Source organism: Pristiophorus japonicus, chromosome 2 (assembly GCF_044704955.1).
Source record: "Pristiophorus japonicus isolate sPriJap1 chromosome 2, sPriJap1.hap1, whole genome shotgun sequence".
In the NCBI taxonomy this organism is placed as follows: Eukaryota; Metazoa; Chordata; class Chondrichthyes; family Pristiophoridae; genus Pristiophorus; species Pristiophorus japonicus.
Genome location: NC_091978.1, coordinates 368,626,213 through 368,638,318, shown reverse-complemented (window position 1 = coordinate 368,638,318; position 12,106 = coordinate 368,626,213). Strand labels below are relative to the sequence as shown.

Below are 12,106 nucleotides of genomic sequence, written 5' to 3'. Positions count from 1 at the left end.
CAGCGCTCCAGCTCCATTTATAACCCTGACCTGCGGTGGTGTTCTCACACAGGTCGGGGCAGCCCATGATGTTCTAGGGCCCGGCGCTCCAGCTCTATTTATAGCCCCGACCTGCGGTGCCTTTATTTATCCCTCAATCAACAGATGATCTGGGTTAATATGTTGCTGTTTGTGGGAGCTTACTGTGCGCAAATTGGCTGCCGCATTTCGGACATTATAACAGTGACTATATTTGAAAAAGGTACGTCATTGGCTGTAAAGCACTTTGGGATGTCCAGTGGTCTTGAAATGTGCTATATAAATGCAAGTCTTTATTTGATCTCACTGCAGGCTATTTTTTTGATGCTTTCTAAATTGTCGGTGTGCACGTGTTGTGTGGAGGGATGTTTCGGCATTTTTCATGTCCTATGACTGCCAAACAATGATGTATAGAAAGAAAGACTTGGATTTATAAAGCGCTTTACAGCCAATGGAGTTCTTTTGAAGTGTAGTCACTGTTGTAATGTGGGAAACGCGACAGCTAATTTGCACACAGCAAGCTCCCACAAACAGCAATGTGATAATGACCAGATAATCAGTTTTAGTGATGCTGATTGAGGGATAAATATTGGCCCCAGGACACTGGGGAATAACTCCCCTGCTCTTCGAAATAGTGCCGTGGGATTTTTTAAGTCCATGAGGGGGCAGACGGGGCCTCGGTTTAACATCTCATCCGTGGTTCACCTGGTGGACTGTTCAGCCACCTAAGGACCCTTAATAGTGGAAGCAAGTCTATCTCGATTGCGAAGGACTGCCTATGATGATGATGATGCAAGCCTCATCAAGTTGCTGTATGTAATAATGGCGTTTTGTTTCATTCAACTTGGTGTTTCACAGATGTTGTGGAGCTGTGCCAGAGCACGTGACATTACCATTGTAACTGATGTTTGAATATTATTTTTGCACGTTTGTAGTGATGGATTATAAACGAGTTTCTGTTTTTGTTTTTTCAGAACTTCTTCGGAAGGAAGCACAAAATATGCCGTTCAAAGAGGTTGTGTCACAGCTTCGCCGTCACGAGAATAAACTTGTAGCCCAGCAGGCATTAGTGACTGAGCAAAGACTGATTGTAGAAAGCTGAGATATGTTTCCCGTCTGCCTGTTCTTCAGCGTCTTGTCACTGGGTCACCTTTGTCTGCTGTGAACTGCTCCTGCAGCCCCCTTGCTTCTCACTTCTCGTGCATGTATTAGATTGGTCCAGTCTTGACAGAAAAAAAACACACTGGGACCAAGTACTTTCAGCTGTAAGCTGTGGTTTTAAAAAAAATAGCCATTTGTCATTCCATGTCCACTTAATGTCCCTTGTTGCCTGAAGCAATGTGGTAGAACTTGCATGTTGTAGTAAAATAACAATGTGACAATGTTTAGAGACACCTCCCATACAGATACGCCCATTCTGCGTACAGCAATATATTCGCTACCAACTGGAGATAATGCAGAATGCAGCAATTAAACCTGGGTTTTCCTTTAGATTCAGATATTGAAGCTTGCTCCATTCTTAATGCTTCCAAAAGCCACAAAAAAAATGGAAAAAATAACTAGCGTGCATCATCAGTCCTTCCCAGGTGTGCCGATGTTGGCTGTTAATTATGTAAAATCATGGTACCTAGAATTAATAAATTAAATCCAGAGTTCCCAACTGTGTATGTGTTGTGTTTTCAGAGCAGGAATAATATGAATTCTACTTGCTCCCAGTTAACTATTTTGCCTGATCGTCTTATAGAAATTTACAGCGCAGAAGGAGACCATTCCGGCCCATCGTGTCCATGCCAGCCGACAAAGAGCGGCACGGCCCTCAGTCAGCAGCCCTGAAGGTTACATAAACCTATGAACAATGACAGAAAGGTAACGAGCACCCAACCTAACTAGTCCACCCCACACAACTGCCACAACCCTTGTACCGAAACATTCTACACTCCACCCCAAACCCGAGCCATGTGATCTCCTGGGAGAGATAAAAACCCAGGCCAATTTGGGGGAGGAAAAATCTGGGAAAATTCCTCTCCGACAATCCTTCCAATCGAAACTAGTCCAGGAGATCACCCTGGCCGTATTCGATTCCCTGCAGTACTTACCATCACATCTGTGCTGGCCAACAAGAGGTGATCCAGTCTAATCCCAGTTATCAGCTCTAGGTCCTAAGGAGTCCTGGTCACATTTCCCTTCCTGAATGTTCACTCACGAACATGGCCCATGCAAAATCACTGCGTTCTGGTCAGTAGCAACATCATGCCTTTTGAGTAAAACTTGGCTCCTACATGTGACACTTTGCGTCCCTCCTTGCCTGGTTATACTTTCATAGAATCCTAGAAATTTACAGGAGGGCTTTTCGTCCCATCGTGTCCGCGCTGGCCGACAAAGAGCTATCCAGCCTAAATCCACTTTCCAGCTCTCGGTCCGTAGCCTGCAGGTTACGGCACTTCAAGTGCACATCCAAGTACTTTTTAAATGTGGTGAGGACTTCTGCCTCGACCATCCTTTCAGACAGTGTTCCAAACCCCCTGCCGAAACAGTCACAGTGGATGGGGTGGCCCAGCTCATGAAAACACACCTTGGTCTCTTTCCATTGGCACCACCTTCTTTCAGTGTCTCAACTTTTTCACTCCAGTAGTTGCTCCACATCTTCCACTTTCTTCAGGGACCAGGAGGGCATTTCGGCCCATCATGTCCGCGCCAAGAGTAGGATTTTCCACGGGAACTCTCTCGATCTTGAGCCTTAACTCCGGAAGATCGAGCATGACCCCCCCCCCCCCCCCCCCCCCCGAGAAAAGGGCAGAAACAGCCATTTACGCCATTTCACCAGGGCTTCATCCAATCGTCTGCCATTACAGCAGGAGATTGGGTGAACCAGTGTTAGAAATGCTATTCCATTAACTTTCACTCAAAAATAGAACCTGGGGGTGGATTTTCAGCTCCTCTCCACTCCACGTTTTGCCCTGGGAGCGGCGGGGGTGCGGTGCTCTGGGCAGGCGGTCAGCCTCCAGCGCCCTGCAGCGATCCTCGGGTCCGGTTTAACGGCGGCACGGAGCAGCACCGCCTGGAAGAGCTGCGCCCGGTGTGCAAAGTCCCTGGTTGCGACACCGGTGCGAGTTTTGACTCTTGCATGCCCTGCAGTAAACACCTGGGAAATCAGGGCCGTCCGACCTATACCGACTGTAGAAAGGTGAGTAATGGGCTCCTAAGGTAGGTGTAAATGTGTTTTCTTTTATTTGGGTTGTGGCGTGGGCAACGTTTTGGGAATGTTTTTGTGACTTTCATTTCCCCCCTCCCCCTCCACGAGAGCTCCCAGCCCAGCTCTTTAGCTCGGGAATTTCCCATCCTAACGCCCCGAGAGAGAGAGGTGTACAATGGCCAGCTGCCCAATGTTACCGACGGAGGCACAAACTGTTCCCAGGTGCAAACTTTACCGCCACAAAAACATCAAAGCTGAAAATCCAACCCATAATCTTGGATGCTGCAATTCCAGGTGGCACTCAGGCTCTGAAATTACATAGCCCCCCCAATTGTGCTGGTGTTGGTTGGACCCTTCTCACTTCCCAGCACTGCCTGCACCCCGCCCCACTCATAAATTGCAGGGTCAGTAAAAGTGGCAGTTCAGTAATGCAACTCCTGGGTAACACAGGAGTAATGCAGTAGGAGGGCTTTGAAATTAGGAGCGTGGTCTTTTAAAAAGCCAAAAATGGCTGAATATTGCAGCATCAGGCATCCAAAGAAACGAGCAAGACATTGCATAGCGGCAAGTAAAGAGCGTATAATTTCAATTAGACCAGCCTTCAAACACTGCTGCATGACATGCAGCAAGGGAGAGGAAGAATGCTAGGTGCCAATAGAAGGAGACTTCGGAGAGGTGTCTCGCCTGGCAGGGGGCTGTGACATTGAGTGCTACACCCCTCTCATTCACAAGACTGCAGGCCATGGCCAGAAAGAGCAGGCAAGGTAACGCCACAAAACAATGGACAGCACAGAAACAGGCCATTCGACACAACTGGTCCATGCTGGTGTTTATGCTCCACGAGTCTCCTCCCACCCTTCTTTCATTTAATCATCATCATAGGCAGTCCCTCAGAATCGAGGCAGACTTCCACTCCCAAAGTGAGTTTTTTGATGGCTGAACAGTCCGATACGAGAGCCACAGACTCTGTCACAGATGGAACAGACATTCGTCGAGGGAAGGGATCGATGGAGCTGGTTTGTCGCGTGCTCCTTCCGCTGCCTGCGCTTGGCCTCTTCACGTTCTTTTGCGTTGAGACTCGAAGAGCTCCGGTATCCTCCTTTGGCTCGTTTACCATTTATTTCATTTAACCCCATCAGCACATTCCATTTCTTTCTCCCTGGTCTGTTTGTCTAGCATCCCCTTAAATGCTATTCGCCTGAACTACTCCTTGTAGCGATTTCCACATTCTCCTATCCTCTCTTCCTTGGGCACCAATATAACTATCCAGTCCTCTTGAAGAATAGTGGAATTGCTACAAGGAGTAGTTCAGGCGATAGCATTTAAGGTGCTAGACACTGCAAGTGGTAAGGGGAGTGTTGGGGTAAAAGGAGGCTTCTCTCCTTCAAGGTGGACTGATAGAGATAATCGACACCTCGCCCAGCTCCCACTGAATAACGACCACGGAAGTAAATTAACGAAACCTCGTGTTTACCGGTTTTATTATGAGCAATGCACAGGAAGGTTCAGTTGTAGAACCTCTGAAATACAAGAGTTCTCAAGCATAATTTATACAGGTTTTGGAGAGGAGCTGTCCTACAAAATCATTGATAGGTCTATGGCCATCAGCAAAGTTACATTGATTTGTCGACTTTTATCAGGCGGGCTCTGAGTGGTACCTGTAACTGTCCATCTCTCATTGTGTTGTTCCATTTTGCCGTCTATCCAACGCCTAGTGTGGCTATACTGGCTTCCTTATCTCTTCCTCAGGGACTTCTAAACACAACTGCTGACTTCGGCTGTTTAAGTGTTACTAAGGTCAAGCTATAGTTTAATGCGTATAAGTGTGCTATACCTATATAAGCAAATGTTACATACATGGACAATTTATAAGTTCACTACCTTCAGCATAATTGTGACCCCCTATTTGCAACTCTTACAATTTATCCCTTACAGGGAGGGAGGCAGTAACATAGAAAATAGGTGCAGGAGTAGGTCATTCGGCCCTTCGAGCCTGTTCCGCCTTTCAATTAGATCGTGGCTAATCTGTATCTTAACTCCATTTACCCATCTTGGATCCACAACCCTGAATCCCTTGCTGAACAAATATCAATCTTAGTTTTGTCATTTTCAATTGACCCCCAGCTTTTTGGGGGAAAAGAGTTTTCCAGATTTCCACTACCCATTGTGTGAAAAGGTTTTTCCTGATAAAGATGTACCAGAATGGTCGAGAGTTATTGCCCTTCAGCTTTTCATACTTTGGAATCACTCAAAGGGTAGATGCTTTCAAAGTGCAAACATAGAAACATAGAAAATAGGTGCAGGAGTAGGCCATTCACCCCTTCAAGCCTGCACCACCATTCAATAAGATCATGGCTGATCATTCAACCTCAGTACCCATTTCCTGCTTTTTCTCCATACCCCTTTAGCCGTTGCAGGCAGAACTTGGAGGAAGAGGTTGTTGAGGGCAAAGAGGGAGAGCAAGGTCCTGCCCCTTGTTCCTCTGCCCCAACCCGTTCACTGGTTTTCTGACTCCCGCACACTAGCTCAGATTCCTTCATCCATGGACAATTCACACCACTGAAGATGTGGGATACGGTAACATAGTGGTTGTGTTACTGGTCTGGATTAATGATCCAAAGACATGGGTTCAAATCCCACCATGGTGGCTGGGAAACTTACATTTTGTTAATTAATCTGGAATTAAAAACTAGCATCAGTAACGTTACCATGAACCTACTGGATTGTCATTAAAAATCTACCTGGTTTACTCATGCCCTTTAGGGAAGGATGGAAATCTACCTGGTCTGGCCTATATGTGACTCCAGACCCACAGCAATGTGGTTGACTCTTAAATGGCCCAGCGAGCCACTCAGTTATACTGCAGCGGTTCAAGAAAGCAGCCCACCACCACCTTCTCAAGGGCAATAAATGCTGACCCTGCCAGCGACACTCACATCCCAGGAATGAATAAAAAGAGTGGGAAATCAATGTGATTATATCACCTTCCCATTGTAAGCCAAGCGGCTAGCCAGCCATGGCTTTGGAATCATGGAACCAAACCTCATCGGTACTCGCCTGAAAGAAAAGAGGTTGGATGAGCATAAACTTGCATTTATATAGCACCTTTAACATAGTAAAACACCCCAAGGCACTTCACAGGAGTGTTAACAGAATTTGACACAGACCCACGTAAAGATGTATTGGGACAAGTAATCAAAAGCTTGGTCGAAAAGGTGGGTTTTAAGGAGGGAATTCCAGTGCTTAGGACCTGGGAAGCTGAAAGAATGGTGGCAATGGTGTGTTAAGGAATGGATGGTCTTATAAATTTATAAGCAATTCCACAACATAATAGGGATTGGACAGTGATTGATAACCATTACTATCAACAGTTACACATCTACAATAACTTGATTACACATATACTTAGAATTATATAAAACATATAGCACAGAGACCGGCCATTCGGCCCAACCAGTCCATTCCGGCATTTATGGTCTTTCCCCATCTCACTCGATCAGCTCAACACTCTCTTCCCTTCTCCCTCATATACTTGTCGAGCCTCCCCTTAAATGCATCGATACTATTCGCCTCAACCACTCCCTGTGGGAGTGAGTTCCACATTTTCACCACTCTCTGGGTAAAGATGTTTCTCCTGACTTTCCGATTGGATTTCTTGACTTAAGACACTACGGTATAACAAATTACGGGAGAATTCGCCTCACAGATTTAGAGTGCGAGGGAAATGGCTGGTGGAAGCCATGTTGAATTCTGAAGTACTTATTCTAACTCTCCCCGCCCCCTTTTTTAATACCTTTCTTCCACTCTGGCGAAGTGAGAATTCGCATCTTTCAAAGTTTTACCTCGTCCAATTAGCTGGACGTCAATTTTCACAAGAAAAACTCCCCAACTTTTCACCTTGACTGAATTGTCTGTTCAAGTCATGCAACTGGAGACAGTTACAGGGTCCTAAGATTCTCCTACAGGTGAGTTATCACTTGCTCTTTGTAGCTGTGTCCTTGGACTAGTTAATGTCAAGGAGGACAGCTGTCAGGACAAAGAAAGCTGGCAGCTGAATGCTTACAAGCCGAGACAGTGTCCTTGCTTTCCATTTCCAGGGAAATGAAACTGACATTGCCCCACCTTCTAACCCAAACTCACTTTAGCAGGTAAAAGCCAGACATTAAAGAAATCATTATTAACCCATTTCTTGCAGGTGGCATGGTGAAAGAAAGGAAGACTTGCATTTATATAGCGCCTTTCACGGCCACCGGAAGTCTCAAAGCGTTTTACAGCCAATAAAGTACTTTTGAAGTGTAGTCACTGTTGTAATGTGGGAAACGCAGCAGCCAATTTGCAACAGCAAGCTCCCACAAACAGCAATGTGATAATGACCGGATAATCTGTGATGTTGAGTGAGGGATAAATATTGGCCCCAATACACCGGGGATAACTCCCCTACTCTTCTTTGAAATAGCACCACGGGATTTTTTGGGTCCACCCAAGAGGGCAGACGGGAACTCGGGTTAACATCTCATCCGAAAGATGGCACCTCCAACAGTGCAGCGCTCCCTCAGCACTCATCATCATCATCATCAGGCAGTCCCTCGGAATCGAGGAAGACTTGCTTCCACTAATAAAAAGTGAGTTCTTTAATGGCTGAACAGTCCAACACGAGAGCCACAGACCCTGTCACAGCACTGGAAGTGTCAGCTTAGGTTTGTGCACAACCTTCTGACTCAGAGGCGAGTGTGCTACCCACTGAGCCACAATTGGAAGATCGCGGAGGAGGTTACAGAGATGGTGAAGGGTGAGGCTATGGAGGGATTTGAAAGTGAGGATGAGAATTTTAAAAGCAAGGCATTGCCGGAATGGGAGCAGGACTTGGTGCGAGTTAGGATATGGGCATCAGAGTTTCGGGCGAGTTCACAGCTTTACATGCCTGCCCATTCTCTGCCACCTCCTGGGTTTGAAAAGCCCGAGTTAATTGGCTGGATGGGAGGACACCCCAAGAAGAAGCTGCCACATTTGCTAATTCTCCTGGTAATGATGGAGAGATAAATGTTGGCTAAGATACCAGGAAAATTCCTCGGCTCTTCTGCAAATTGTACCATCAGGTCTTGCACTTCCAGCTGGACAGGACCTTGGTTTAACATCTCATCCAAAAGGCAGCACCTCTGAATGAAAATGTTTTATCGATACCATTCTCTTTGATAAACGTTTGGACTTGCTGCATGTTTTTGTCAGCCAGATTACTTATTTTGCTAAAATGCATGGGCCAGATAGTCAACATTTTCCAAATCATTTCTTCTAAGAATGTAATTGTAACAAAAGTAAGTTTTTCCAGAAATGTTGGCACAGAACATTAGGGGTCACAGTCTAAGGATAAGGGGTAAGCCATTTAGGACTGAGATGAGGAGAAACTTCTTCACCCAGAGAGTGGTGAACCTGTGGAATTCTCTACCCCAGAAAGTTGTTGAGGCCAATTCACTAAATATATTCAAAAAGGAGTTAGATGTAATCCTTACTACTAGGGGGAATCAAGGGGTATGGCAAGAAAGCAGGAATGGGGTACTGAAGTTACATGTTCAGCCATCAACTCATTGAATGGCGGTGCAGGCTCGAAGGGCCGAATGGCCTACTCCTGCACCTATTTTCTATGTTAAAAGATGAGTATGGTTCCTAGATCTGAGGGGGTACAATAATCAGGAAAGACTGAACGGGCTGGGGCTCATTTCTCCAGAGGAGAGAAGGCCGAGAGGTGACCCGATAGAGGTCTTGAAAATTATGAAGGGATTTGATACGGTAGATGTAGAGAACGTTGCAGGCGAGTCCAGAACTAGAGGCCATCAATATCAGACAGTCACTAATAAACCCAATGGGGAATTCAGGAGAAACTTCTTTACCCAGAGAGCGGTGAGAATGTGGAACTCGCTGCCACAGGGAGGGGTTGAGGCGAATAGTATCGATGCATTTAAGAGGAAGCTGGATAAACACATGAGGGAGAAAGGAATAGAAGGATATGGTGATGGGGTGAGATGGGGCTGGTGTGGAGCATAAACTCCTGTTTTTCTGCTGTAAAATTTTGATGTGAAAGCTAAAAAAAAATTAGGGAGGCCCAGTATATTGAATAGTTTTGCCTCAGAATCCTGTGCAATGGTGAAACGAGGGTTGCTTCTATCAAAGAAAACTTACACAAGTTTTAAATCACTTTTTACTCGGCTCATAGTCCTCCTCCCCCAAAATGAGGGGTTGACTTATGAGGAAAGGTTGGGCCTCTGCTCATTGGAATTCAGAAGAATGAGAGGTGATCTTATCGAAACGTATAGATTATGAGGGGGCTTGACAAGGTGGATGCAGAGAGGATGTTTCCACTGATAGGGGAGACTAGAAATATAGAAAATAAGTGCAGGAGTAGGCCCTTCGAGCCTGCACCACTATTCAATAAGATCATGGCTGATCATTCCCTCAGTACCCCTTTCCTGCTTTCTCTCCATACCCCTTGATCCCTTTAGCCATAAGGGCCATATCTAACTCCCTCTTGAATATATCCAATAAACTGGCATCAACAACTCTCTGCGGTAGGGAATTCCACAGGTTAACAACTCTCAGTGAAGAAGTTTCTCCTCATCTCAGTCTTAAATGGCCTACCCCTTATCCTTAGACTGTGTCCCCTGGTTCTGGACTTCCCCAACATCGGGAACATTCCTTCCTGCATCGAACCTGTCCAATTCCGTCAGAATGTTATATGTTTCTATGACATCCCCTCTCATCCTTCTAAACTCCAGTGAATAAAGGCCCAGTTGATCCAGTCTCTCCTCATATATCCCGGGAATCAGTCTGGTGAACCTTTGCTGCACTCCCTCAATAGCAAGAACATCCTTCCTCAGATTAGGAGACCAAAACTGGACACAATATTCCAGGTGAGGCCTCACCAAGGCCCTGTACAACTACTGTAAAGACCTCCCAACTCCTATACTCAAATCCCCTAGCTATGAAGGCCAACATACCATTTGCCTTCTTCACCGCCTGCTGTACCTGTATGCCAAATTTCAATGACTGATGAACCATGACACCCAGGTCTCGTTGCACCTCCCCTTTTCCTAATCTGCCACCATTCAGATAATATCCTGTCTTCGCATTTTTGCCCCCAGAGTGGATAACCTCACATTTACCCACATTATACTGCATCTGCCATGCATTTGCCCACTCACCTAACCTGTCCAAGTCACCCTGCAGCCTCTTAGTGTCCTCCTCACAGCTCACACCGCCACCCAGTTTAGTGTCATCTACAAACTTGGAGATATTACACTCAATTCCTTCATCCAAATCATTAATGTATATTGTAAAGAGCTGGGGTCCCAGCACTGAGCCCTGCGGTATTCCACTAGTCACTGCCTGCCATTCTGAAAAGAACCCGTTTATCCCGACTCTCTGCTTCTTGTCTCTATCCATGTCAGTACATTACCCCCAATATCATGTGCTTTGATTTTTCACACCAATCTCTTGTGTGGGACCTTGTCAAAAAGCCTTTTCAAAGTCCAAATACACCACATCCACTGGTTCTCCCTTGTCCACTCTACTAGTTACTTAAATCACTTTTTAACTCTGCTCGTAGTCCCCCTCCCCCAAACGAAAGAATGAGGGGGGGTTGACTTTGAGGAAAGATTAGACCTATACACATTGGAATTCAGAAGAATGAGAGGTGATCTTATCGAAACGTTTAAGATAATGAGGGGGCTTGTCAAGATGGATGCAGAGAGGATGTTTCCACTGATGAGGGAGACTGGAACTAGAGGGCATGATCTTAGAATAAGAGGCTGCCCATTTAAAACTGAGATGAGGAGAAATTTCTTCTCAGAGGGTTGTAAATCTGTGGAATTCACTGCCTCAGAGAGCTGTGGAGGCTGGGTCATTGAATAAATTTAAGACATGATCCTATTAAATGGTGGGGCAGGCTCGAGGGCCCGCATGGCCTATTTCTTATGCTCTTAAAAGTCATGTTTTGGGAACAAAATAGTACACAAAAGGTATAGTGAGACATTGTTCACATTGACACAGTAAACATACCTGCATAACCAATATGGTACACACAGTGTACGAACAGCTTCAAATTAAACATTTGTAATAGTTTACATGTAAATCAAGTGCATTAAAATTGTTCTAGGCATATACCGTAATGCCAAATATTTGCATATAGTAAGTCGTGTGTTTTTGGAAATTTTCATCTTCAGAGATCTAAAATAAACCACACGCCTTTCTGTAATTTCATCAGAATGAGCTGTCGAGTAAATTTAAAACCGTCTTCAATGCGACAATCATAACAAAAGCAAATATATTTTTACTATTTAAAATGAAGTTTTAACCATCGTCTATTGGGAAATGCTGTACACAACCACTTCTCTTGACACAGTATTTTAAGTGAGACTTTATTACAGGTATGTCGAAATGTCAGTGTCTCGGATATTTGGCATGAAAAGAAATATTCAAACTGCACTGGACAGCCCTTAAAAGTCAAATGCAAGCTTTCCAAAAATGTAACGTAAAGCACAGTTTGCATTTAGAATCACAGAACGGTTACAACACAGGAGGCTGCCATTCGGCCCGTCGAGCCCATGCCGGCTCTCTGCAAAAGCACCTCAGCCAGTCCCATTCCCCCCCCGCCCTTTCCACAGAGCCCTACAAATTTTTTTTCCTTCGGGTACTTATCCAATTCCCTTTTGAAAGTCACGATTGAGTCTGCCTCCACCACCCTCTCAGGCAGCGCATTCCAGATCCTAACCACTCGCTGCGTAAAATGGTTTTCCTCGTGTCGCCTTTGGTTCTTTTGCCAATCGCCTTAAATCTGTGTCCTCTGGTTCTTGACCCTTCCACCAATGGGAACAGTTTCTCTCTATCTACTCTGTCCAGACCCCT

General features: G+C 45.4%; 1 protein-coding gene across 3 annotated transcripts in view; it reads left to right on the top strand.

Moving 5' to 3' along the window:
• Positions 1–1,673, top strand: part of rap1gds1 (RAP1, GTP-GDP dissociation stimulator 1) — a 101,612-nt gene extending 99,939 nt beyond the window's left edge. For all 3 annotated transcript variants that reach the window (XM_070872884.1, XM_070872880.1, XM_070872891.1), the window contains one exon: positions 993–1,673. In XM_070872884.1, the coding sequence (XP_070728985.1) occupies positions 993–1,120 (128 nt within the window). In that variant the 3' untranslated portion in view covers positions 1,121–1,673. The remainder of the gene's footprint in view (positions 1–992) is intronic.
• The last annotated feature ends 10,433 nt before the right edge of the window (positions 1,674–12,106 follow it).